The sequence below is a fragment of the Drosophila mauritiana genome, chromosome X, assembly GCF_004382145.1.
Source record: "Drosophila mauritiana strain mau12 chromosome X, ASM438214v1, whole genome shotgun sequence".
Lineage (NCBI taxonomy): Eukaryota > Metazoa > Arthropoda > Insecta > Diptera > Drosophilidae > Drosophila > Drosophila mauritiana.
The window spans coordinates 20,290,840-20,318,534 of NC_046672.1; the positions used below are offsets into that span (position 1 = coordinate 20,290,840).

Here is a 27,695-nt window from a genome sequence, read left to right on the forward strand (position 1 = left end):
AAATTCCATAATTTTTTTGTAGTGCTTGTGGTGCCGACGTATCAAAAATACCCGTAAAAAATAAAATTGTTTTTAAGTCCAACTAACACCAGGTGTTTGGAGAATATAAATAAGTGTTAAATCTGGGATTACGTAAGTGTGTGATAACCATGATCGTTCATAAAATACACACAGCTTATAGAAATTACAACGAATTTTGTTTTGTTTCACACACAATTTTCTCAAATACGAATAAATATATATAAACTAAAGTTGTTACATCCAATAAACTATCGATCTATCTGTTGATCATTGCATTAAATCTATAATTTATTATAATTATAATTATAATTATTGTTAGGCATTATTTACCGTTTTATTAACATTTCCCAATATCGTAAGGATGAATTAATTTTGTATAATGAAATACCAATCCATCGAAACAAACTTAAGAGCAAGGAGCTGGGCATTAAAACTTGACTTTAATTGCCAAGTCAATTGTTTTGATTTTCTAAGCACCACAATTTGGCATAAATGCATCTTTTTCCCACTGCCTAATTTGCATTTTCTGGTCTAATTGTGTGGCTAGCCCCGCCACCGAGTTGTTTGTTAACCGATTATATAGACCGACTTTGGTGGCCCGATCCCCGATCCACGCCCCCTTCCGCTCATCTGTGGCCACATGGGCCGCCACATAGTCGCTTGGCCAGCTCATTTGGCGGGGCATCTGCATTCGGCAGTTGGTAAAAAATGCACATAATCATCATACATATGGGTTCACACGTACACACATGTATTCAGTTCGGAGCGGAAGTTGTAAAAAACGCGTATACGCAGCGTGTGCACATACATGTACAGATATATATCTTTAGGTGCGATTGTGTTTGTGCAGCACTTGCGACTACATTACAAAACAAGAAGGAAATTGCAAGGGTTCTAATAGGCCGAAGCTCTGAATACGCTATATGCTCTGTGCAAAAAATAATTCATAGCTCATAAATAAATGTTATCTTATCATAATTATTTTATTAAAAACAATTCGCATATTGATTTTAGCACATTTTACGAATTTACTTTGGCAAAAATAGGTAGCCTATACTAATGAAGGCTTAATGATTGGCATAAGTTCTTAGAATTTTACTTGTAAGCACATTTATTAAAATATGTGTTCTGAAACTAATTATTTAATTTGTAATTCGCAATTTTCCAAAATAATTTCGCATAACTTAGAGACCTGGCCAGTACGTAGTGAAAATAGTTGGTGGAAAAAAAGGCGGCAACGTGAAAACAAAACGCGGCTGTGTCCGGCAACTGGTTTTTATTTAAACAAAAGCGACTGGCTGGCCAAACACAAGCCGGCAACATCTGGCGCTTTCGATAATTTCGCCCCGCTTTTTGCCATTTTTATTCGCCATTTGATGGACATAAAATGCAATTTGCCCACCGACCCACACTCGCAGTCGTACATCTTAGTTTGGGCACTGCCTACGGGTCGAAATGCCTCATTATTGGTTATGATTTTTTAATATTTAATTGAGCTGCACTCGCCGACGTCGGCTTAAATGCAAATTGTGCGCAAAGGTGTGCGGTTCGCTGCGATTGCATTCGATGCGATTCGATTCGATGCATTTCGAATCGATTCGATTCAATTCGGCTGCTTCTGTTCTCTGTTTGGTTTCCAGATAGCGATACTATACAGCAACAGTTTCTGATTATCAATCTGATTCCGAATCTGGATGTGCCTTTGTGTCCCCGACCTCCCGAGGTCAAAGTGCAATAATAATTGAGCTGTTGTCGCTGGCGGCAATAAACAAAAAGTGCAGCATACTTATGCGGGCTGAAAACTGGAAAACAAAGAAGCAGTGCAACAAAAGCATCGCAGCTCGTACAAAAAAGTATTATCTGTGTGTGTGTGTGTTCCGAAAAACGCTTTTGAAATAAATTACAGTGCAGTGCATTCAGTGCAATCTAGTTAATGTATCTCGTTGTACTCATGTTTTAGGAGATTTTTCATGTCATTTTGAAACATTTTCTGTAAACGTAAAGTAAAGTATTTTATTCGATTTATTTTAAATAGATTTTCCCTATTTTTCACATTATATTTCATTTATCAATCGAATATCCAGAGAAATTGCTTTGGGGAACAACGTACAGACACACAAAAAATCCGCTGGCAGTCCGAATCTCACTCGCCGTCCACATTAATTTTCCAGATTGACCAAATGAGCTGACAATGATCGGATTGAAAGCGTCGACTCTTTGAGGCAGGCATTGAAATCAAACCGAAAACCCACGAAACCCGCCGGCAACTGAATCCACTGAATCCACTGAGTACTGGCAACCAAAGAGGGGCCCTGAAATACCTTGTGCCCAGCTAGCAGCTGCAATAATGCACATTTCTGCTGAGGTCAGTTCGACCACCTCAAATCAAATACAGCAGCAGCAGCAGCAGCAGCAGCAACACCAGCAGCAGCAGCAACATCAGTTGTTGCAGCAGCAGCAGCAACAACAGACAGCAGCAACGACCACAACGAAGCGGCGGAATGCTGAGTCCTCTGCCAGCAGCAATAACAACAACAATACCAGCACCACCAACAACAATAACACTAACAATAACAACAACAGCACCACGAACAACAACAACAATAATAATAATGTTAAAACAAAGCCCGTGGACACGAGTCCCTACTTGACCCCCGAGAATCTCATCGAGCGCACCGTCGACGTCCTGCTCGCCGAACATCCTGGCGAGCTGGTCAAGACGGGGTCTCCACATGTGGTGCGTACTCATATCTCATAGCTGCAAAGATTCTTACTTTAAGCAAACTAAAAAAAACCAATTGAGTGTCAACAAATAAGCGCTCTATATTCCACTTTCACATTAGTAGTATAAAAAGAAACTCTTTTTGGACCACATCAAATCAGTTTTTTTCTCTTTGAGAGGAATGGCCAAGTTGGTTTGTTAAAATGTATATAAATGGTATATATTTTATACCATTTATATAGAATATAAATAAAACAAGTAAATATATTTTTATTCAGGGTCTCTACCCAAGGCGATCTGTCTGTCCGTATGTCTGTCCGTATGTCTGTCTTTATGTCCGTCCGTATGTCCGTCCGTATGTCCCTCCTTATAGATTCCTGTGCGTTTGTTTGTCCGTACGATCGTCGAGATCTCGAAAACTATAATTCAAAATTATTCAATTCAAAACTGAATTCACTACAATACTCACTCACAATGTCAGGTTTAAATAAGATTATATTTTGCTTAACCTTGCCCAAATCAATATTCCCAACAGGTCTGCACCACTTTGCCCACGCACTGGCGCTCAAACAAGACTCTACCGATCGCCTTCAAGGTTTTGGCACTGGGCGAGGTCATGGATGGCACTATAGTCACCATTAGAGCCGGAAACGATGAGAACTTCTGCGGGGAGCTGAGAAACTGCACGGCCGTGATGAAAAATCAGGTGGCCAAGTTCAATGATCTGCGGTTCGTGGGCAGAAGCGGAAGGGGTGAGTGAACTGATTAGAAGGATATTGCAAAACGTCTATTTAAAAACCAGTCACAAAATTGTATCGTACCTTTAATATGTTTGTTTCTATCAAATTAACATTGTGAACATCCTTTCATTGCCAATATTTCGCCCTCTTCACTTTGCAAAGAGTATTCACGAATGATTGAGAAAATTCTGCTTGCCTGTATTCTTTAACACTTGGTCATTACCATTTGGCATATCATTCGCGCTGATTGCTCGCTTCCTGTTCCCTGCATATTGTCACACCCAAAAGGACACCCCGTGCACCGAGAAATATAATCAAAAACCCGCACACACTCACTCACACAATCACTTGCCCATATAAAGGACAACACATCAAAAGCCGCTGACAAACTTTTGTAGCCATCTTCCGTGCGCTTGATCCTTGGTCCTTGGTCCTTCGCTTTGGCCAGGCATCAGCAAATAAGATAAGTAGTCTGTAGTTAATTTTTATATGTCTATTGGGGACGTCCAGGGGTGTCGACTGTCGACTGGGAGGGGCAGCCAGACGGCAGACAGTCTTGACAGTTGTCAATTTTGCTTGAGATTTTTTCTCGCCGCCGTTATTGCTGTTCATTTCGTCAATTTATCACGAACGCAATTTAAAAATCAAATCGAGGGTGACAGACAACATACTGTGATAGAATTTTCCCTCGCCTTCATTTTTCCTATTTTCGCTTTTGGTTTTTTTCTTTTCTTATTTTCTTATTTTTTTTTGTTGCTGGCAAATTAAATCAGCGTAACTGTTTATTCAAAGCCCCGGCAACTTTTACTTTCGCCAAGTTATCTTTCTTGGGGATTTTTCAGGGCATGTCTAAGTGCGCGCTTTGCCGCGGCATTTGACAATTTGCTCATTAAGTTTGTCTGACCCCTCGAAAAAAGCGGCAGAAGGCGGGCGGCGGTGGTGGGTTAAGGTCTCCTTGGGCACCCTCATCAGCGAGGTCTTCTATGGCCATCTACATCTATCCATCCATCCATCCATCCATCCAGCTCAGCCATTTCGGCCATCCTCTTGTTTGACATTTTTAAACGTTTCAAGTGGCAAATAATTCCTTGGGATTCACTTTGGCAAATCTTTTTTAAACATTTGATTATTCCAAGCGCCTTTTCCATACTAATTATCGGCGGAAAAAGTAGGAAAAAATGGGGCGGGCGAAGGGGCCAGGGGGCGTGACAATTGCCAAAGGGCAGCATCAAATGTTTTACAAATGGATTTAAATTATTTAACCCGAAACGGGAACCCTTTCGGTTTTTTTCCTCCCATTTTATTTACTTTCATTTTTTTTCGAACCCTTCTCGTTTTAATGCGCTACAAAGGGATTACGTGGGTGGAAGGCTCGCTTCGTATTATTTGCTTAATTTCAATTAGCAAACAAATGCAAATCCCTTGTACTAGGCAAAAGTAATGCAAAGCCTGCAATTGTAATTGCTGTCCGTTGAATTCGCATCTGCACTTGTATTTGCATTTGTATTTGTGTTTGAATTCGCTACAACTAATGCCACTTGCAGTTGTCAAGGCTGCAGACGCTCCAGCGCCCTTCGGTATGCAGCAAATTTATGAGGGCCTCCATGGGTTAAGGGTGGCCGAATGGGGTGGTGGCTCGCACGAGGACAGCTCTATTGATAGTCCTGCCAAAGAGCCTTTCATTATCGCAATTGCCGGGGAAGGCCTCTCGTTCGTGGGTTTTATGGAAATGTAACGAGATTTGCAAACGGAGCAAGTCACGCCTAATGAACCTCACAGATAGATCCTTAAAACTGCGATTCTTCTTTCTTTCACAGTTTCTACGAAGTATTCTCTGAATATTTTGTTAAAGAACTGCATTGCCTTTAGTTTTCCGAAAGAGAATATTGTATAAGCCTCTGCTCAGGGTCTTATATTTATGAAATCGAAGTATTTTAATTGCTTTGCAAATTATTAGTGTCTTTGGGATGTTTAGCAGTGAACTTAAAACGGAATTGGCTTTCGGCACAGCCACTGTTATATGTTGATCATCTTGTGGTTCCCTCACCGCTTTTTGCTTGAAGCCCAATTCTTTTTTTCCGCGTGCGTGAAGCACTCGTAATTTTAATGATTTGGACCACGCGGCGTATGCGTAATGCCGTTGGTTTGGGTGCAACGCAATTAGATAAAATGGCGGCATCAGCAGCTGCAATCGCAATCGCAGGCGTGGAAATGGAATTGGAAAATGTGGAAATGGCAAACGGGGAAATGGAACTGCAGTTGCAGCCAAGCGGAAACTGCATAATCCACACCCACACACATGTGCACAAATGCATCGGGCTTGTTGTTGTCGACTAATGAATTACAATCACTTGGATGCCGTTTCGTCGAAAGAGATTTCTCTGCCGGGCAGGCGGGCGGCCAAGGGTTAAGGGTGAAGTGTGAAGGGTTAAGGGGGTCGGGGGTCCGGCACATGTAATTATTGATGCCATATGCATGTAAATGAGAGCTGCACACTGATGCGCCAGCACTTTGAAGTGCATTACCAAAGTGCAGTGCAACATCTAAGCTGCAGATAATATGTTAATTAACTGCAAGTGATTATTGCATCCTTATTGCTCAGTTAAAACCCATAGACTGGGCACTACGTAGCCCCGGAATTTTCGGGAGTGCAGTTAGTTGATTGCCAGTCAATTTTGTCAAATGCATTAGCTGATTGTTTTCGTGATTGCTAGATAGTCATACTTTAACTACTTTAAGTTATACTTGAACAACTAGCACCATACTTGAGACTAGTTTTTAGTATTTTGATTGCAAATACTAGTACCACATATTAGAAATTGAAGATTTGATGGAAAAATGTGCCACCTGCTCCGCTTGGAGTGAATACTCCAGTGGTCTGTTTTGCTCCTCGGTTCCCCATTGAGTTCCTGTGCTTTCGAGTTGCCGAGTTCCGAGTTCGCAGTTCCGGGTTCCGCTCCTCAGTTTCTTTAAAGCTTCCGGCGTCCATTAAACTTCATTAAAAATTAAATACGCGCCCCAGCGTTGGCAGCCAGCAGCTGGAAAACTCGAATGCTGGAAAACTCGAGAACACGATGGCAGACAAACTGACAAACAGACTTGGGCGCTCGGTGGGGATTAGGGGCGTGGCACTGCCTTCTCGACTGGGACTGAAAAACCCTTTTCCAACTGACACGCATCAATTTTCAGCACAGCGCTCGAAAAATGCTCAAGACTTTTAATGAGATGAAGGTGAAATTTCATTATGAAGTTTGCCGCACTAAGATGGAGCAGCCCCCGCCACCCGTTCCGCCCACATTTTTCGGCGAGGGGGTGTGGTTGCGAGTGGTAACCTCGTTAAGCTTAATTAATAGCAGCAATGTGATAAACGCCCAGGCCAACAGCCAAAATGGTCGCCATTTTGAACCAAGGCCTCCACGAAGAGCACTGCGCGAAAATTCCTAGTTTTTTTCTGATTTCAGAAAGTACTTACTTGTATCACTTGAACGTAATCATTAAAAAGCAAATGAACAACGTTTTTTTTCCAACAAATCTAGTACTTCTTTTACAAGAATTACATTACCTATTTTAATGTAAAAACTAAAATGAAAATAGCAATTGGCTTACTTAAGATGCTTACTTTACTTTAATTTACTTACAATGCAAAACTGCATATTTTGATCTATAACAATGTGCTAAATTTCTTGATTTTATTCACAAATACTTTACTTCATAAATGGATCAGTACTTTTCTTTGAATATTCCTTAAAAATATAATGTTTTCTTGCTTTACTTTTCAAACTACCTACTTAGCGTATTAAGTGTTTTAATGTTTTAAAGCGTATGAATGTAATAAAGTTCACAACTATTATCAGTTCAATTTTGCAACTCCCCCGCTGATTTCTCTCCGTGCATCAACCAACACACACAAACTTTTGCCCAGGTGTCAGCAACAGTCCCAAAAGACAACAACACAAACAACATCGACCGGGAGAAGTTCGTTTTTTAATGAGCCAACGTCAACGTTGCCAACTCGCTGCTGCCGTTGACATTTGACAGATTTCCTAGGAGCTGCCGCTTAGATACTTTCCTGGGGGGCGGGGCAGCGCGGCCTCTACTACTTATTTAGGCATTAGTCGTAGACGCCCAGTCCACCAGCCCACCAGCCCACCGGTCCACAAGAGCCCCAGTCCATCGCCATCCGCCCGATGACCTCGCTAGCTGGGTATTTATATAGACTCCTTCGGGCATCGTTAGGGGAATTATAGCCGAGTGAATTCAGCCTTGGCTACCCCTACTAACCTGGCATCTTCAATGCCAGTTAGCGGATTCCTAAACGAGTCCAAGATGGGTTGCAAGTCAAGTTTGTTCAAGGCTTAAAACATTTAAAAACTGAGCCAAGCTACTAGCGCTTTTTACTTAACACTAACAATACTCGATTATAAAAAACATTCATTACATTCACATAAATAAACATATCTCAAAGGAGCCAAAACAAATTTGAACTTTTATCTAAGCCAAGTAGTTATTTTCAGTGTACGTTGGGTGGCAGAACTTTAAGTTAGTTTTATCAACCATTTAAGTTTGGGCTCCAAATCCGAATTGAAAGCTGCTTTTGGCTTGAAGCAATTAAAGGACAAAAAGAAGTTCTTAAAATCACGCATCAGTCATTTTAGAAACCTATAGATACGAAACAACTAAAAGATACATTTTTGTAGATTGTTGTAGGTTTGTTCTTTTTCCAGCAGATAATCACTTCCTTTTTTTTTAATTTAATTATAAATTTAACAACCGATTCAACTGATTTTTTGAAGTTTCTAGTCAGCGTGATCTTTGTGACTTTATCTCTCGTTTTTCCGGGGGCTTAACTTAACTTTATGCTCCTTGTACATATCATACATTCTTTTTTTTGGTGGGCGAATAAACAGTTGAATTTTCTTTGCCGTTTGTTTGCTTGTTTGCCTGTTGCCAGTTGGCTCATAATGTTTGTTTGAACACTGTGGGTGTGTTTGCGTATGTGTGTTGGCCTTAAATTCCTTGTCGCTAAAGCAATTTGGCCAGTTCCGCTGGCGGATGAGACGGAGTTCCAGTCAAAGGCGGTGGCGAGCGAGCGTTGCAAATATTTGCCGAGGGACAAGTATGCGCAATTAAAATTTGATTTAATACAAATGCACACACACATACAGACACGGACACGGACACAGACACAGATACAGATACAAATACGGAGACACACACAAGGACAGGGACTTGTGTTTGTTTGCATTCGTATTTGCCTGTTTGCTGGTGGCACACAGTATCCAATTTCGGAAATTACTTGCGCATCATCGGTCGGAAATTCCTTGAGTATCGAATGGAATTTAATTGAAGTCACGAATTCTCACAAAATTCATGCAATCCGTACACAGACACACACTCCACATACAGCTTGCATAAATAAATCAGATGGCACATTAACACTTCTTCGCCCGTGGGGGTTGTTCCTGCCTTACATTCTCCTTGCGTTTGATGTTGAATTTTTAATTTTCATTAAGCAGCCGCCGCCAGCCCTTATGACAGGTTTTTTCCGAGCCCACCCCCACCCGCGATTTTCCATGGGGTTGCTAACTTCCGGTTGGTGTTGCCGCACGCACACACACACACACACGCACGCACACAACTTCTAGTCATTCGTGTGTTTGCCGTGTGCTTAATTGATATTTGTATAATGAAATGTGTCACAGGATTTTCCTGCCCGCATCATCGGGCCTGAGAAACAGCAGAAGGAGTTCCCAAAAACCCCAACTGGCCCTCAAGATTTGTTGACACTTTCATGGTTTCTTAATTGTAAAATTCCAATTTGATCGGGAGAGCGTCAAAAAGCTGGGAAATATTTCATAATCCAAAAGTAGCCCCAGCGATGGTATATCTACGCAACAATTACCATTTTCCATTTAAAGTCTCAATAAATTATATGTGCTCTTTTAATAAAGCATACAATGTATTATAAAATAGTTCAAACAAACAGCATTTAATCTCTTGATTAGGTTGGCCAAACTATTTTTACTTTTACTCAGCGAAGAAGTTAAAAAGGGGGTCAGTTTTCAATACCTTCTCGCATTCTCGAAAAACCCAAGTAAAAATTCCCAGAGAATTTCGTGTTATCTTAACTATTTGCACTTACTCAATTAATGTATTAAACTATATATTAAACAGAAATGGAGTCAGCTTTCTACACCTTCTCTATGTAAAATAGTCTCGAATATTCATAGAAAACAACTAAAGTGTCCCAGTCACTTTCGTGTTATCTCACCTATCTGCTACCGCCTTAATTTATGTTTGCTGCTCTTATCGCAGGACATTCCAACAAATTGTGACCCAAAATGTATTTATAAGTCACGACTTTCGGACTTTCCTGGTCCAAGCGACCGCAATCAATAAATTCGCTTTATATACATATTATGCTGACCATTTTTTTGCCGTTCGTCTGGTCGGCGGCCTTATTGTTTTGCTGGATGTTTAAAATGCGATAAATTAAATTAAATAGCTTAGTCCCTTTATTTGGCTACTTACAGATTATGTGACATTTATTGTTCACGCTTAAATCTTGAAAATTGCAATTTAGCGGCCGTCCTTTGTGTGGGCGGTGGGCGGCGGCTGAATGGTGGTGGGTCAGTGGGTGGGGCTGGCTTATCAGCTAGCCCCAAGGACAGAATTATGTCCTTGTCGCCATCGTCTTTGTCGCGTTTATTTTCTTTCCGCCTCCGCCTCTTAATTTTCCTTTTCCCCGATTTCTTTTTCGCCGGATCTTGGCCGATTTTTCTGCTGATGCTGACGATGCCGCCGCACAGTTGTCTCGAGTTTCCGTTTTAATAAACGTCGATTCCGGCTTCCTGTTTGGCAGCATTGCGTGTATCCCGGGACCCCGGCGTTTCGTCAACCAACCCCGCCAATGGAGAACGGCGAAGGCCGTAATTGCAGGCAGCGTCTGGGACTCGGTCTCATTTTGCCGCTCGTCTACGGCTGTGTCTTCATTTATTGCCAATATAATTTCTGACTTGGCTGGAAATTTAATTTCCTTTTTCGGCATGTGAGAAAGTTGCTCCATCGCCATTTCGCCCGGCGGCCATGTAACATAAATCCAAAAATCCAGCAATCCACCATCGACTTGGGCGCAACAACAAAAAGAAGCGGATGTCAACACAGCGCGCAGCCAAGAAGTTGCGCCAAAAAGGGTTACAATTTATGATTATTAAACCGAAACCGAGTGAAACCAAATCGCGTCCCACTCTCATTATTTTTGAATCCACCCTCGCGAAGAGAAAGCGCCTCGGGCGAAAGTCCCATTTCCAAGGGCCAAAATTCAAGAGTGCAGATACAAAGCATTATCAATAAATACCTCCGCAATCAAACGAATAATAACTCAATATTTAATTATTTCTTTTGGGAAATATCATACAGCACTAAATGTTGCAGGAATTTGAGATTTACAAATTTGGTTCAAAAATAGTTGAATTGCGAAGCAATCTATAGAAAATTGTTTGAAATGGAAACTTTAAGATCGCTTGCAGTTTTGGGTCAAGTGTCTGCGTACTTAAAGTTAAAAAAAGAGTTTGATGACAAACATCCACAGTTTAAGAATGAAAAACGCTTGAAGCGGCAGTGGCAACATCAACAAGCAACAAAATGTCTGAAACAGTTTTAACTTGGCCAAGTCAAAGGAAAAGAGCAACCGGCCGCTCCACACAAACTGTGTATTTTCGCTATAAAATAAACATATGAATATTTATGGATGGAGCTCATGGATCTCAGTGCCTTTGGGGAGTCAAAGTGGAGCTTATGCAAATAAACTGCCAAGAAAGAGAGACTTTCGACTGGACCCAACGAACTGGGCGAATTGTAATGCCAAGGTATTTTTCGGAGGCCCAGGGCAAAGTTTCGAGCATGTGTGGGTGGAGAAGAAGGCTAAGACGGCTAGGAATTCCGACTCCACCGACATTTGATCCCCTGGAAATGGTCGATGAGGCCCGGCCATTAAGCAAATTCACTGGCATTAGGCAAAGTGTTGAAATTATGATCTGTTAAGTGTCTAAATACGAGCACTCGGCTTTGGCATGGGCGTGTCCTTCAGCTCAGTTGAGTTGAGTTGAGTGGAGTGAAGTGGAGTTGGGCTGCGCGTCCTGGGGGTTGAATGCCTGTTCCGCATCCTGCTGTATTTAAAATGTCATTTTGTTGTCAACCTCAGACTTCTTGTCTTATGTCAAATTATAATTATGGCGCCATGCTACTAACGACATTAACGCCGCACAAGGCAAAAGGCAGCAGGAGCAGCAGCAGGAGCAGTGGCAGTGGCAGCCATTAAATTGCCTAAGCATACGAACCCTTGTCGGTGTCCTTGCTGTCCTGGATCCACCCAACCACCCAACCACCCAACCAGCCAGCCATCCGCCCCCTTTTTGGGGGCAGGTCTGCCTTCATTATCAGCATCGAAAGTTAAAATGCAGACAAAGGCTTTGGCTTCTGCTCTGCACTGCCAGCAAATGAAACATTTTTGTTGTGTAAGGTTAAACGTTTCAAAAACTTTGTTTTAAAATCACTTAGCGCCCAGCACACACACACACATTGGGGTCCACATAAATGAGTTACAGTGGAATTAATGCCATTGATTTTAAAGAGATAAAATTCAAAACAGCATGTGATGTGATATAGTAAATCTTGTATCATTGCATCAGTTTAAGTATTGTATTATAAATATTCAATGATGATTTCATTCAGTTATGAAATATTATTACATATATATTGGTAAAACTTTAAATACTATACCCGTTTGCAGTTCCTAACCGTTTTGATCTACTGCTCACCTTTGCGTCCACTGTGTTCCCACACACACACACACACACACACACATGTCGCAGTTGGGTCCTGTTAAAAGGGTGCAGACTTTGTCCACATCGCCACCGAGACGCCTCGTCCCGCGGCGCCACCCTCGATTTTCCCAGCCCCTTTTCCGCATTTTCCAACTCCTTTTCCGTCGTCGTCGTTGTCGTCGCCTTTTGCAAAGTGGTGATAATTTCTGCTTTGTTGCTAAAATGACAACATTTTAACCCGGCACACACAGTACGCGCCCACTGCCACCCACTTGGCTTTGCCCCCCTTTTCCCACGAAACAGCCATTTCCCTCGGAATTCTCAACACCTCCTTGCCACCCACAAATTTTCCACTTGCAATGGACGCGACTTGTGTCGACTTTTAATGGTTTTTCATCTTATTAGCAGGCAAAAGTTCTTTGTCGCCGTTGTTGTGCATGCCACGCCCCCTGGCAAATGACAGAAAATGGAGGGGGGCGGTGAGGCCTGGTGGAAAATGGCTAGCAGCTACAGATTTATTTGCAATTCTTGCTCATTTGGCAAAACACAAAAGCGAGCCAAAATAATAAAGAAAAAAAAAACTAAAAACAAAAATAGACGACGCCAAAGTCTTTTGTCTTTAGCCACTTTGCGAGCCTTCTCTGGTTACTCCTTCTTGTTGACTTGAAGCCCCCCGTCTCAGCACTAAACCGACCCCCCATCACCACATCGGGATTTTCCATTTCCCACCCACTTTTCCAGCTTGTTGCTCTGCTCTGCTGTTGCTGAGGGCGCATAATTAAAAAAGTTTCATTTCATTTTGTTGGGTTTCTTGGTTCGTTTCGCCTGTGTTTATGTTCATTTGTTTTCTTGCGTGGGTTTCTGGGGTTTTCCCCCACTTTTCCGCTGTCCCGCTACCCAGGATTCCCGCTTTGCCACTTCTCCATCGCAGCCGTTACAGCTTGAGAGCCAAGGGAAAATTCAGACGTCGTCAGTTTGTTTGCTGCCCTTTGTCTTAATGATTACCGCCTTCTTGCGTTTTTTGCATGCTTCGTTTAATTTAATATTAATCTAAGAAGTTTGTTTGTTTTTTATGTGTTCCTATTTGGTTGTAGACCAGAAAGCTGCAAATGACTTGAAATTATTCGTCGGCTGGGGGGATTATGAGGCCGTATGACCAAGAAAATTTGCATAACAGATCATCGAGTCCTGGAAGAAATCTTCATTATGATCCACTCTTATGAATGTGGGAATTGGTTCGAGTAAGAATACTCGCGGTGGGAATAGGTATTAGATCTTCGATACTTCTACATTGCAGCCCTGATTAAAATGCAACCCTAGATCGATAGCTTCGATAGAAAGGGAGCGAGCGTAGAGTGAAGAGAGCCGAGTGAAGTTGTTGCCAAGAGCGGTTGTTCCTAAATCTAAATAACAAAATGTGAAGTCTTGAAGAACATAAATGATTTGTTACACTTATAAGCTCTACTATTTGTTTAATAAAAACTATATGAACAAAGAACTAGATGAATGGTAAAATCCCGAGCATAATGGTGGGTTAAATGGGTTAACAATTATTTATCAATAGTAAATACTGCAAAAATAATTTGTTGTTTCTTATATAGCTTTCCCTTAAAAGTTGAACATTCCCCTCTGAGTTTTTCACCTTTGTTGATTAACTCAAGCACATTGGCATTTAAAATGTTTGGCAAATGAATTTTATATTCGCGCGTCTGGGAGTTCCACCTTATGGATATTTCAAATATGCAGCGCCCCAGTTTTTCGGGGGTGGGTTTCTTTGTTTTCGCTGGGTGAAGGGCACGAGATCTGGGAATTGGGCTATGGAATACGGAATACGACGGAATACGGTCCAGACAACGCCACAATAGTTGGCATGTCAAAGTCGCCGCATGCTACTTAATATTGCATTGGCCGCGAAGGAAGTGCTCATAGTTGCGTTCCCGATTCCCGATTCGCAAAACCCGACTCACCCCTGCCTGACATTACCCCCATGACCCCCATGGCTCGCAGCATCCTGCACTCGTTCATTCATTTATGCGCTCCGCTCTGGAAATGTGCAAATCTGAATATGTGCATGTCTAGATGTGGGTGTGTGGGTTTTTATGAAGCTTTCACAACTCCGTCGGGGGTTAATTTTCGCGAAAAACGTTACCGCTGCCCGTTTCCATTTCTCCATTCCCATTCGAAATTCCGCACTTTAATTTCCATGTGCAGTTCGGCGGCCAATCTCCCACTAGAACCCACTAGAACCCAAGCCACTTCGGCCATGGCAACCCAAAGGGTCATGGCAAATCTATAAATTCGCAGCATAATTTGCAGCTGCCGCGGGAGTGCCAAAAAGAGTGGGTGGCAAGTGGGTGGGAGAAGGTGGTTTGGATGGGTGGTGGTGTGTATTTCTGACCCCTGATTGCACTGGAATGGTCGCCAAAAATTAACATTTAATATTTTGCACGGGCTGGCTGCTTGAAGTGGTTTCAAGGTTTATTTTCCTTTGCAATTAACAGGAATCGTGTTGAAAAAACTGAAATTAAGATGAATATTGGAGCTGCAAACAGTAAATTAATTCGAATTAATAAGGATTTTCTAGTGGCTTTTATTTAAAAAATCACTTGTACTGAGTTTGCATAACTCGATTAGATTTTCACAAAAATGTATACGATTTTAAGCGATTTATTTAATATTAATATATTTTGCAGGCAAGAGCTTCACACTGACGATTGTCATCTCGACGAACCCCATCCAGATAGCCACCTACACCAAGGCCATCAAGGTGACCGTGGATGGGCCGAGGGAACCCAGATCGAAGGTGCGACACCAGGGATTCCATCCGTTCGCCTTTGGGCCACAACGTTTCGGACCGGATCCACTTATGGCCGGATTGCCCTTCAAGTTGCCAGGTAAGCGGAACAGGTGGAGGATTCCGGGGGAATCGGATTCGGAAGGCTTAAGCGATAACATTGCCGCCACACTGAGAGAAATGCATCCTTTTTGATTCGTCAAAATGATTTAAGTCTCGTTAAAATATAAACAATAGTTCGTACAAAAAACTATTCCATTGCAAATAAAAGGGACAATGGATTTTCTTAAAAAAAAAGGTTAAAATCGTTTGGAAATCTGTGGGAACGCCTTAATTTGGCACTAAAATCCACTAAAATCTTTTTCCCGGTGCAGTGAGTTTGATGGGAGCTAAACTGGAAACTAAGCGGCTTTTGGGAAATGGCCTCAAGGGCTTGTCGCTCGTTAGACACCGAACCACACGTATCAATGTCAAATGGGCAGTCGGGGGTTAATGCCAGAGGGGTGGAGGGTTAAAGCCAGGTGAGCTTATTGCCTGTCTATTTTGGCCGCGGGCCACACGCGAAATTAGCTGTAAATAAATATACCTTTTATCCAGGGGTTAAACGAACCGAAGCCAAAATCCCGATGCCCGCGGCTTTGGGCCAACAAAAAGCTGGAAAATCGGGCTGGGATTGGCTAATGGGTTAATTAGAGATCTTTGTCTATAACCCGATAGGTCGCGGAAATACCCCTCATTATGATAAGAACCCGTTCCGAGGTTTCCATTTCCATTTGCCACGATGGCCGCGGGCTTCGTTTTCGGGCTCATCGCAAATTGAGTCGGGCTTAGTCCTTAATGAGCTGACTTGCGCTTTTATGGATTGTGGGGTAAAGGCTATGTCTGTTTTGGCCACTGAAGGCCGCTGGAAAAGGTGGTTTTGAATAAGAGCTTTTTTATGTTCTGGCTGACTTGGTTATCCATCTTAAGTGCTTATATTGTTAAATGTTATATTGTCAGCAAGGCAGCCGATAAATCTTTGCATCTATATCTCGTTTTCCTTGCAATGGTGTAGACAAAAAAGTTGGCTTACTTGCTTAAAGTGTGCAACCAGTCATAATTATTTTAATAATTTGTAATAAGGTAGTATATGGTTCTGCCTGCTCTTCTACTTTATTTTTAATGTTTAAACAATTTAAAATAACTTCTAATACAAATGCATAATGAACTTCGCTTTGGTTAGGAGTTCTTGTGGCTTTCAGACCACCATTCATTCTATTGGATTCTTAAGACCGCGCTTCATTAACACCTCGAACCATTAGCATAAATATGATGACAAATGAGACGGGGAAAGGACGAAGGACGATGGCTTGCTGTCAATGCCACCCTGCTGCCAGCTGAATGTGTGCCCTATTTATGAAAACAGAGCGAGGCACAATGGAGGCGACAATTATACAACAAAACAACAGCTTGAAAAATCCATTAAAATGATTTTAATCCTTTAACGAGTCACGAAAAGCGACTTGGAAATGCGCATCGCGGGGGTTAAACGCCAGCCCAGAAGCCCGAAAATCCAAAGCCAAAGCCAAACCCAACCCTTAAGCCTTGAATTATTTTAAAGAGCCCCGCGCGACTGTTGCAACAATAAACACGCGATACAACCAGGCTGCGAACAAGGATAACGATGGCAAGGACAATTGTCCTGGGGGGGGTGGCAGTTGCGTGCCCGGGAAATAAAAAAACCCAAGGAACAGTCGTCGCTTGGTGAACAAATCGGTTTTGATACGCTTTGATTTTATTAAAATTTAACAATTTCGCTATGAAATTTATGAGGCCTTCGGGTGTTTCAGCTCCCTTCGATTCGAATCCATTCCATTCAATACGATTCGCTTCGGGCAAAAGGCTTACGAACCACTTGTTTCGCGCACTGTATCATTTATGAAATTGTGTGTCCTAATGGCACAAAATGCCTTGACTTTCCCAGAGTCTCATGTATAAAAATGGGCTGGAAAATTGGAATATTCAAATTATGTTCTTGCTATTCTAGATAAATAGAATCAATAAGAACCAACGTTTATTCTAATAAAATCAAGTAGGCTTAATGATATATTTAAAAAAATATATTTCACTTTAGTCTAAACTTATTTTATAATTTTCAAAAACCTATTTTTCAGAGCTCTTCAATTTTCCAGGGGCTTTTTAAATACTTAAAAAGAAGATTCTCTTGAGCTCGAGACCAAGTTCGCATGTTCTTGTCCAAAACCCTTGGCTGAACTGTTACCCATGTCCTGGCGCATCACTTAGAGAAATAGCTCGTGACCCCGGGCGAAATTGGCGGGGAATTCCAAATGCCATAACCCTCACGCCCCGCCCCACCGCTCGTGAGCAAAGTGACACAGCAGCTGAAAAAGTCTCAAAATTACATTAAAAACTAAAAGGACTTTGTGCCGACACATGCGTGTTGGTGTGCGTGTGTTGGTGAGTAGTTTTTTGGCATGCGGAAAACGTAGTTGACTCCTTTAACGGGATCTCGGGCTGCGTGTCAGGGAAAGTTTGCCAAATGATTAAAAGGACTCGGCAAATATGTGCGAGAGTAGTTGAGCAGCATGGTATAAAGTGTATAGTGGGGCGTCCTTTTCGCCCGGAGACGATGTAACGAAATAAATATAAAATGGCGTTGTAAGCAGGGGCACATTAGTGACAAGTTTCTGCAGGGTGCCCGGCACACTGAAAGAAAATATCGCCGCAACTGGAGATCAAAGCAAAATAACAAGCAACATATTAATTGTGACAACGAAGCTCCATCGTTGAATTGCAGCAAAGTTCTATCGAAGTCTGCGACTTTGTAAATCAAATTCAAGATATGCCATTATTTATTTAAGCCGGTGCGCTTTTCCTGCCGTGCTGTTTTCCTAAATTTCCCTACTTTCCAGCACTGCCGCACATCCTTGGGAAGGTGCCACCTTCCTCTCTCCAACTGCGTGTGTGTGTGGAAAAGTGGAAAATTTGTAGCTTCCGCAGCGGATATCCTGTTTCACACACGCCTTGCTCCCCCTTCCCCTCTCCATCCCCAGCCCCGCCCCCTTCGCTCCTTTGATGAGCAGGGCGTGTAACTAAAAAAGTTTCGCGTTGCGTTTTTAGTGAAAATTATATTAAAATTTTCGCTTGATGTAATTTATGTCATAAAAACGCAGAAAGAAGGGCAAAATTTAAAACAAAATGAGAAGAAAAAAAAAGCAGAAAGGCGGCGATGCGCCAATGTTGTAAATGAATTTTCTGCTCGAGCTAATTTTCACGGAGTTTCAGAAGACAATGCTCGACATACGAGCATATTTTGCCAATTTAAGATTATTCATTTAAAACCCCTTTTTTGCCGGTCCGTCGTCAAAGGCGAAAGTCGAAAGGCAAAGATCAAAGTGCGCTGACTCCACCCTTAAATACAAATACACATATACACGCACACACACGGCTATTCTGGTTATCCTGTTTGTCCTGGATGAGAGCTTACGCTTTTTGTGTTGAGGTTTCGGTCCAGCAAGTGAATGCCAATAGGCAGAAGATCAAATCAATGAGCTCTCATTAGCTGCGTGGCTTTGAAGTCTCAGCACTGGCGGAGATACAAATTATCCAAGTTAAGAACTAGCATTTGCTTATTTGTTGTTAATTCCAAGGCAGAGCATCCATAAATGATTGTTCATTAAGATTTGCTCTCGAATAAAAGCAACAAGGCAAATGGCATTTAAAAACTCAGAGTTTTCAGTACGGCTTAACCCCTCACTGGCCCCGCCACAAACTGAGACGTCGATAACATATTCCATCATGTTGTTGCCTTTTGCTGCTGGGGTGGCTGCTGGCCTTAAAGGGTTAAACGGCGTTGCCTTTAAACAAGTTAATAAACTCGGCATCACCCTCGCCAGAAAATAAATAAAAATGCCAAAAGGCAGGGAGGGAGCGAAAGAATGAGATGATTTAGTACGTATAATCAAACATGCAGACAGACGCACAAAATTTGCACAGTCACCGGCGGGCGGTTGGGGGTTAAGGCGAGGCCTACAGCTCAATTTGCCAGACAAGAGCTAAACACATACACACGCAGGGCGGCATTTTAAAGTCATTGTCCTTGTGGGAGTCCAAGGCACTCCCTCCGCCCCCTGCTCCGCACTGCTCCCCCCCAAGGACATATTACAGCATTGATTCAATTTCATGTCAATTTACGTGTCAATGCGACACTAATACGCCGAGGGTCGTGGCCTGGGCCAAAAAAAAAAAAACAAGTAAAAAATAAAAAGGGGAGGCTGCAAAATGGCAACATTTCAACGGGGGTTCAACAAGGTGTGCGTTTAAAATTATTTATAACATTCGCCCAAATATGTTTGCCGAAATGCCGGCGAAGGACATTTTTTCCTTCGGCTCGCTGAGAAGTATGCTACCATTTTTTTTGGCAATCACTTGCGGCCTGTTTGCGCCTTGGCCTTCAGCTGTGTGCACTGTTAAAAAAGAGTGCCAACGCTTACAATATTCTTTTATAAACAATTTAGTAATTATAAATGAAAAATGTTAGATCCCCAGTGCACTGCGTATTATAATAATAATTTATAATAATTGCAGTATTTCGACTTTTGTACGATTTTGCAGCAACTGCCATCAGCTTATCATTTAAATATAGTTTTATTAAGCCAAATCTTATCAAGAAAGTAACTTATTTTCTCTGCGTGCACGTGTGTTGGTGTTGGCGGTGCGGCCTTGTGTGTGTGAGCTTGGCATGCCGGGCAGCACACCCACACCACCATTGGCCCATGTCTCACTTATTGAACGCATGTGTTGACAACACTTGTGTAACGGTGAATTTGTGCGTGTGGTGCGTGCGTGTGTGTGGGTGGGCGGGTGTTTTCCAGGTGACAGGGGTGAAGTAGGCTGGATTCCGTTACCAGGGATCCCTGTCAGGAGCTTACAAAATAGCAACAAATTTGCCAAAACAATTTGCAAATCTACAACAAATACATGTAAATACTGATATGACAGACACTTTGGCTGCCAAGGGGGCGGTAGCTGTGAAAAGTGGGGGTGGGGGGTGTGGCGGGGTGTGGAGTGTGGCGACCTTTCACCTGTGGCAAATGCCGCCGATAAGTGATTGGCAACAGCTGCCTGGCTGGGAGGTCTTTATTAACTTGCTCCCCTTCTTTTTTTGCCGAGGCGAAGAAAATTGTGCGATTTGTATTTGTCTTCCAGGGTTGCCGGGTAGCCAAGAAACACAAAATTGGCGGTCGGGGATTAAAAACATATTGCCAAATTGTTAACTTATTGAGTCACGAGACTCATGGTGATGTATGCTCACTTTTTTGTGTGTACGAGTGTTATTTGAGATGTAAAGTATTGCGAAACTTTACGAAAATATATTCAAAATGTTGTATAAATACGTTAAGTGTTTTGTAATTATCTTCGGTTCTTGAATATATACATATGTTTTTAAGATATTTTCATTTACTTAATAATAATAATAACTAATTGTTCAATTAAACTTATGTTAATGCTAACATTCGTAGGGATTACAAATAGATCTTATTCTGAAATACTTAGTTCGATTTTAAGTATTTCGTATTTGAATTTTATTCTTTATATTTATTCTTTATTTATTTTATTGAATTGTATTCTTTATTAATGCATCTTTTTATTAACGGAATATTTTGAAATTAATAGCTGAAACATTAAAAGTGTTGGTATAAAAATGCATTAACATTCAATAAGTTCTACTGCTGTGCTAGAAGGTTTTACTTTACTTTCTGACATTTAACCCAAGCGAAATTAAGCTGAATATTTAATTTCCTGTAATTTATAATAAATTCTTGATGTACTCTAACAATATAGTTCTAGTTTATACCTCCGCTTTATTCGAAACTAGTGTTGTAAAGTCAAATTTTATTAGAAAATCAATTGGTTCGTCATTAAACTCATAGTTGACAATAGAAAATGGAAATGGATCACCCGAAAGTAACGAAATGCCAGCGGCAAAAGCACAGAAGCTGCCGCGATGTCCGCGCTGAACGGAAAACAGCAACAGAATTTCCTTTCTTTCTTTATTTTCCGACCGCTGCCGGCGTCGCTTTCCCTCTGCATTTGTATTTGTGCGATGGCGCTGGTGCGCAGACGTCGAGTTCTGTGCTCTCGCAAATTCGAGTGAAACTCGACCGGAGTCGAGTGAAAATGCGGGCCATGTACTTGGGCGATTTCCCCTGATTCGTCGGCGAGGCTCAAAGTGTGGAAACAGTAGCGCCACCCCTTGCCCACCCACGGGAATCCGCCCAACCGCCCAACCGCCCAACCGCCCAACCGCCCAACCGCCCGCCACCCCCTTATTTTGTGGTGAGTTAGGAAACCGGCTGGCTTTTCCTTTTTTTCCGCCCACTCCTGTTTTTCCAAGGCAACGTCTTGTGGTGAGAAATTGTTGCGCGCCGCTGAGTTTTTTTCCTTTGCCGTTTTTGTTTTGTTTTTCGTTTTGCTTTTCCGTTTTTCTTTTTTCTTTTTCTCTTCCAGCCGCGCCAGCAGCAGCATTTTCTTGGCCGCACTTCGGGCGCTCTGTTTCTGTTGCCTTTCGTTTTCATTGTGGGCTGCTGGGCGGCTGGGCGGCTTTTCCGGCAGTGGGCGGATTTCGCAGCCTTGGCGGCGAAATCGCATTTGCCGTCGGTGGCATAGAAATTTCAGCGCATTTGCCGACGGCAAGTCGGTGGGAGCGGGAAATCTATTAGCGAAAGTACTTGAGATGTGTGAATTCATTAGAGGAACATCTATACTCTAAATCGAGAAAACAAGTTTATTTCAATTATCATATTTTGATTAGTTAACAAATTCTTTGAAACAATATAAGTCAGTCCGTTTCATTGTTTTTAAAATATATTTCACTTTGTTTTGCACATAACAAATATTTTCTGTAAATTTGGAATTTATGTATGTTTAGAGGAAATGGGTTTTTTTAAAGTAATTATAGTTTTATTCGGATTATACCTGAACATCAAATTGTATTCATTAGTTCTTTAGTTGAGTTGGTATTTAAATGATTTTTTAAACTAACATGTTAATAAGTTCACATGGGAATTAATAACTTAACAATATGCCAATTTTAATGTATTATAATTTGATTAACAACTAAGATGTAAAAGATGTAAGGTGTAAGATGATGTTAAATGTATTATGCAGCTACGATATTTTTGTTCGATCCCTATTAAATACCCGTACAACGAATTTAAGGAGTTCAAATTTTATTTTGTTAACAGAGTAAAGATGCAAAACTTTGTATTTTGATTATGTAAAAATCAACAAAAATAGGTTAGGAATCATTTAAAAAAAAACAACTTAATATTCCTGTTGCTTTACGTTTTAAAATATCTAAAGTACTCTGCCTAAAACGCAGTTAAAAATCCATATACACTCAGTGGAAGTTTAACAAATCCTCACAAAAAATCATCGAATCAAAAATAGCAATTGATATTAAAATTTCTGCGGATTTAGTGGGTTTCTTGGCCGACCACCGAGTATCCAAGCATTGGTCCAAGTATCCACGACGGCAATAAGCATACGCCCTGTATGCCCGTCGCATACTTGGGCTGCCCATTCAGGCGCCCCGTTCCTCTCCCCAGCTCCTTGCCCCATGGCAACCAACCAGAATCTCCCCACATTGCGGTACCCAAAAATGGGGGCAAAAAAAGAATATGGAAGAAAGTCCAGAATAAAAGAAAGCGGAGCGGAGGAAAAAGAAAGCCGAAGCGTAGGACGTAGGACTCATGAAAGCTTTTTGCGGCGCACCAATGGCACCGCGTTATGCTCTTACACACACTACGAGGGACACACACACACAGATATACCCACTCGTGTACAGGGGGAGGGTCCTGGGAGAGTCCTTGGAAGAGAGAGGAGCGTGGAGAGTGGGAGGCGGCTTTGAGAGTGTCCCAAATGGGAATACACTCACACAGGCTAGCCATCGACGAATGCCGTTACGTGAGGCCAAAAGGCCAAAAGGAAAGAAAATGCACAGAAAGAAGCAAAAGCAAAAACCAACAGGACGAGGGGAAAAGCGCTGGGAAAGCGGTGGAAAAGCCGAGGAATGGCAAACCCAAAACTGACACCAAAAGCGGCTAACCCTTTATCGCACATAGGGTTTCCTTACAGGACCGCATATTTAGGTTGCAGTTATGGGGTCTCCCTCTTTCTCTTTCTCGCTCTCTCGCCCTCTTCCTCTTTCTCTTTCTTTCTCTCGCTGTCTCTGTTCCACTGGCCAACCCCTTCCCGCCCACATCTATGGTTGTGTGTGCGCTTTGGACACAGACAGTGGCATACATATGTACATAGTTTTGGGTTACCCAAAATCGACGTGATGTTATATTATATGGAAAACACAATTTGCTCAACGGTCTGCCATCGCCATCGCCACTGCCGCCTTCGCAGTCGCAGTCGCAGTCGCTGCCTCTGCCGCAGTCGCCGTCGGCGTCGACGCCAACTTTAAGTAGCACTCCAAATCGTGGGCGGTAACGATTTCTATATGGGTACAAGGACCCAGAGAAACTGGCTGAAAAATGTAGGAGTTTGGAAAAAGGGGGGTTAGGAATGGTCAGGGGTGGCACAAAACGAGGGGCCACTGTAGGGTTAAGTGGGGGAACCCCCGACAAAGATCCTCGTGATTCTGCGGACTGTTACTGTTGCCATTTTGTGTGTGCTACTACAAAATGGGAAGCCAGCTGGAGAAGCTCAAGAACATGTTTTTTATAAGTATACAGACCAAAGAGGATATAATAATATTAAATAAGGAAAAACAATTAGTAATCGCGAAAGTGCCTGCCTATCTTGAATAATGTGCTTTTCCGCTTATGATTTCTTTATTATTTAACTTATTTAATACACATGGAGCTTTGTTTAAAGTGAGCTAGTTGCTTTAATTAATTTATGTTAATTACATTATCATTACTTGATTACTTAACTACAAATGTTTTAGTTAAATGTTTGTAATTTAAGACCTAAGGCAATAGCTTAGTTAAATGTTTTTAATTTGAAAGCTAAGGCAAGTGCCATACAAATTTCTGGATTGATGAGTGTGCCAATGAAAAATAAATACATTTTAAGTACTTGCAAGTTAAAAATGCCAGCGAGCGTTAAATAAATTTATTGATGTTCTTAAGACACATTTTTTGAGTATTTGCCATAGTATTGAGTGTGCAACTTCAGCACCCACTGGCATTTGTTAATGAAAACGTCTTGAAAGTCCCTTTCAGTGCGAAAGTTTGAAAGGTCCTTTGTCAGACAATAGGTCCTCGAACGAAAGTTGCCATCTCAATGACATCCTTTGCTATATGGGGCTATATGCAGCTATATATATATATATATGCACAACATCTATAGGTGCACACCCACCGATTGTTTTTTGCCCGCCTTTGTTTTGACTGAGCAGCAAAAGTTTCCATCAAAAAGACGCCAGACATGGCGAAATGTCGAGATGATGACAACTTCCACTTGTCTTAGTTTGACCCAGTTCGCCCGCATTGTACCGATATCAATGACTATATACACACATATAGAGAGCTATGGCTACAGATATAGCATGGCTATAGCTATACGTTCAGGATGCGGATGTGTGCTGTGTCGGCGGGTGGGAAAAGGAAAATGTCATGCAGCCATGCCAATCAAGTAATGCAGCAGCAGCCTGAATTTGCAAGACGCTTTTCTTCGAGACGTTGGGCGTGGGTGGAAAATCGGGCTGGAAAATTGGGTGGGAACACGGGTCGGAGGACTGGTGCTGCAGTGGTTCGTTTGGTTGGTTCGTTGGTGTCACATTTTCGGTGAAATTTTGGTTTGCAAACTTTGGCAAAACTTGGCCAAGTATTTGGCCTCAAGTGTGTTAAAACGAGACGGAGACAAGCCAGCCAGTCCGCCGGCGAAAGAGACGGCTAGCTGGGTGCTTGAAAGAGAGAGGGAGAGTGTCGGGCATGTGAGTGTATTGTGGTCGGTCTGCCGCCGGAGAATTCGCCGCTCTACTCTACTCCTATCTTCTCAGCTCTTTCTCTGTCTCTGTCTCTTTCTCTCACTCTCTCTTTGACTCAGCTACGTCTTGGCGTTTTCTTAAGCTTCGGCTCCTTGCAATCATCTGCAGTGAGAGAAATTGGCCCAAATCGGCAGAAAAGAAACGTAAATCGTATAAAAAGTGAAACTTATCTCACAAAACTGATGGCTGGATCACTGTTTTTTCTAAAAACATCTTTAAAAACCGTTCTTAAAAACATTCCTTGCTTTCTAGAATACATTGGATACATATCTTATTTGAAAGTTCTGGACTAGTTATGTGTACAAAAGGATTCCTCGCATTTAATAACAATCTTATAAGGGAAATATAACAATATTAAAGATTAATTGATAAGTTACACAACGTGGCGTATACGTGACATGTTTGCAGTGCTCTTCCTTGGTCCTCTTGGCCCGTTTTTGGCTCTTTCGCCGTCGGCAATGCCTTCAGCCATCTTATTTAGCCTCTCGGGCTGCTCCGACTGCATCTTCCGTTGCGCTTCCTGGTGTGGGAGGGGGTGTGGACATCCTGCAGGATGCCCGCAACTGTGGGCTGCCACTTGATGGCGGCCACATGGACATGGCCAAGGAGCGGCCGACAGAGACGAAGCGAATGCGAGAGCGGGACGCCACTGGCTGGGGGATAATTTTAATGAATTTATTTAGAAGCTTGTCTTGGGGCAGGTGGCTTCTCTGCACTCGCTCGTACATGAGCAGCAATGGCCGCCACTGGAAAATGGGGTGATGGCGGCAGGGAGGTGGCCTCCCCTTAAGAGGGATTCCCTTACCAATGTTGTTTTGCTGCAACCGAAATGTGCGGCAGCATTTTTGGTCTTGCACAGTGGGCTATATGTGGTCGAGAAGAGGCTTTTGGCTTTCTGCCCCTCATCTTGGCCTTCGTTCTCTGTGCGCTTGGCTCATTTTTTCGGGCTGCGAGCTTTCGGTTATTGATCTTGGCATTGCATTTGGCGCCCACGGGGGACTCGACCGGAATTATCATTTCATGAGGCCTTTTTAACTGAACTTCTGGTCTTAAAGGCGTTCTTCCATCTTGCACTATCCTTAAAGAATGCAGTATAACTTTGTACACTATGAGTATCGCGTATACTCGTATAAACAAGAAAATCGACGTATTGTACTCTATAATATATATATACAGCTTCGAAGGAATGATTTAAAAATTACACAGAATGAATAAAGAAATAGGCAAAGCTTGAAAAATTGATTTTTGCGAAGTTTTACTGGTTAGAAATTGGCATTTTAATTAAATAATACGGCAATCTGTAGTTTTATATTGTATGTTGATATATTCTATATTGTATTGTCCTTGCAGGATTCGCACACCATCTGGTGGGGATGCACAGCCACCTTCATGCGCCCGACTGGCGCGCCCACATGGCCTTGGGCGGTCGCCCAGCCGCCTTTACCGCCGCCCCCTTTTTTGGCCACCATGCGGCCGCTTTTCCCACCGCCAGTGGCCTGCGTGGATTGAGTGGTTAGTTGACAGGGGGATCCCGCAACCAAATGGCCTAAGCAATATATATATTAATTTCCCATTTTTTTCTGCAGGGGACAGTCAGCAGCACCAGCAGCAGCACTTGGCCACCGTGGGGGCGGCACATAGCACCACCAGTCCGGAGGGATCGCCGACCACCACCACCACGAGCGGTACGCAGCTGAGCGCCTTTGTCCAGCCACCGATGACGTCGTCGCCTCCGCCGGTCACCAGTTTGCAGCACGACAATAACAATAACAACAGCAACAACAACAACAGCAGCAGTCACATTGATGCGGGCTTCGAAAGCGACAGCATTTCGGTAACAGGATCGCCGCGGAAAAGCCTCGGCTCCCCTTTGACCCACGACGAGGAGGAGGCGGAGGCAGAGGCTGAAGCAGAAGCAGAAGCGGAGGCCGAGGAAGCGGAGGTGGGCGGATTGAGTCTGAATGGTGGCGGCATTCAGGGCACGCTGCACAGCGAAAGTTCCCCCGGCTCGGGTGGCGCCTTCACCGCCCTCATCCAGCGCAGTGGCAAAAATCCCACCGAATTATTCGGCGGCTTTGCCGGTGCAGGTGGAAATCACTTTGCCCCCAGCGGTCATAGTTTCAATCCCGCTCTGGCCGCCCAACTCTTCCTGCAAAGTCCCCTTTTGCCGCAATCCAGCCAGTGGCTATATACCCAGCTATATGGCAACTACAGTGATCTCCCCTGGCTGAGGAACGCGGCGGCTGCGGCGGCCGCGAATATAAATCCCGGCCAGGAGAACCCCGGCCTTCCGCCACTGGGCAGCAATCCAGATCACGATGGCGTTAACCTGATCAAGCGCTGTGTCACACTGATAACCCACAATCCGCCGGACGCGGAGAACGCCAACCCAAACGCCTCGCCGCCGGTCAGCTCCACCAGGCGATCGCCCTCCCCCGTGGAAACCATCGACCTGGACGACGTGAGCACCACATCGCGCTCGGCCAGCGGTTCAAGTGGCCATGGCGGCGGAGTGGGAGTGGGTGGTGCAGTGGGACCCATCAGGTCGCGCACACCCAAACCGTCGGCGGATGTCTGGCGTCCCTACTAG

At 43.0% G+C, this 27,695-nt stretch overlaps 1 protein-coding gene across 1 annotated transcript; it reads left to right on the forward strand.

The window, feature by feature from the left end:
• Positions 1–110: 110 nt before the first annotated feature.
• Positions 111–27,695, forward strand: LOC117147866 (myosin-G heavy chain). Its single transcript, XM_033314943.1, has 6 exons — positions 111–132; positions 2,193–2,758; positions 3,279–3,495; positions 15,002–15,202; positions 26,456–26,617; positions 26,692–27,695. Exons 2-6 carry the CDS (start codon positions 2,369–2,371, stop codon positions 27,693–27,695), a joined length of 1,974 nt encoding a protein of 657 aa, XP_033170834.1. The 5' UTR covers positions 111–132; positions 2,193–2,368.

Coding starts and splice junctions, on each gene's coding strand:
- LOC117147866 (XM_033314943.1), top strand. CDS start 2,369: ATGCACATTTCTGCTGAGGTCAGTTCGACCACCTCAAATCAAATACAG. Junction 2,759..3,278: donor AGACGGGGTCTCCACATGTG/GTGCGTACTCAT, acceptor TATTCCCAACAG/GTCTGCACCACTTTGCCCAC. Junction 3,496..15,001: donor CGTGGGCAGAAGCGGAAGGG/GTGAGTGAACTG, acceptor TATATTTTGCAG/GCAAGAGCTTCACACTGACG.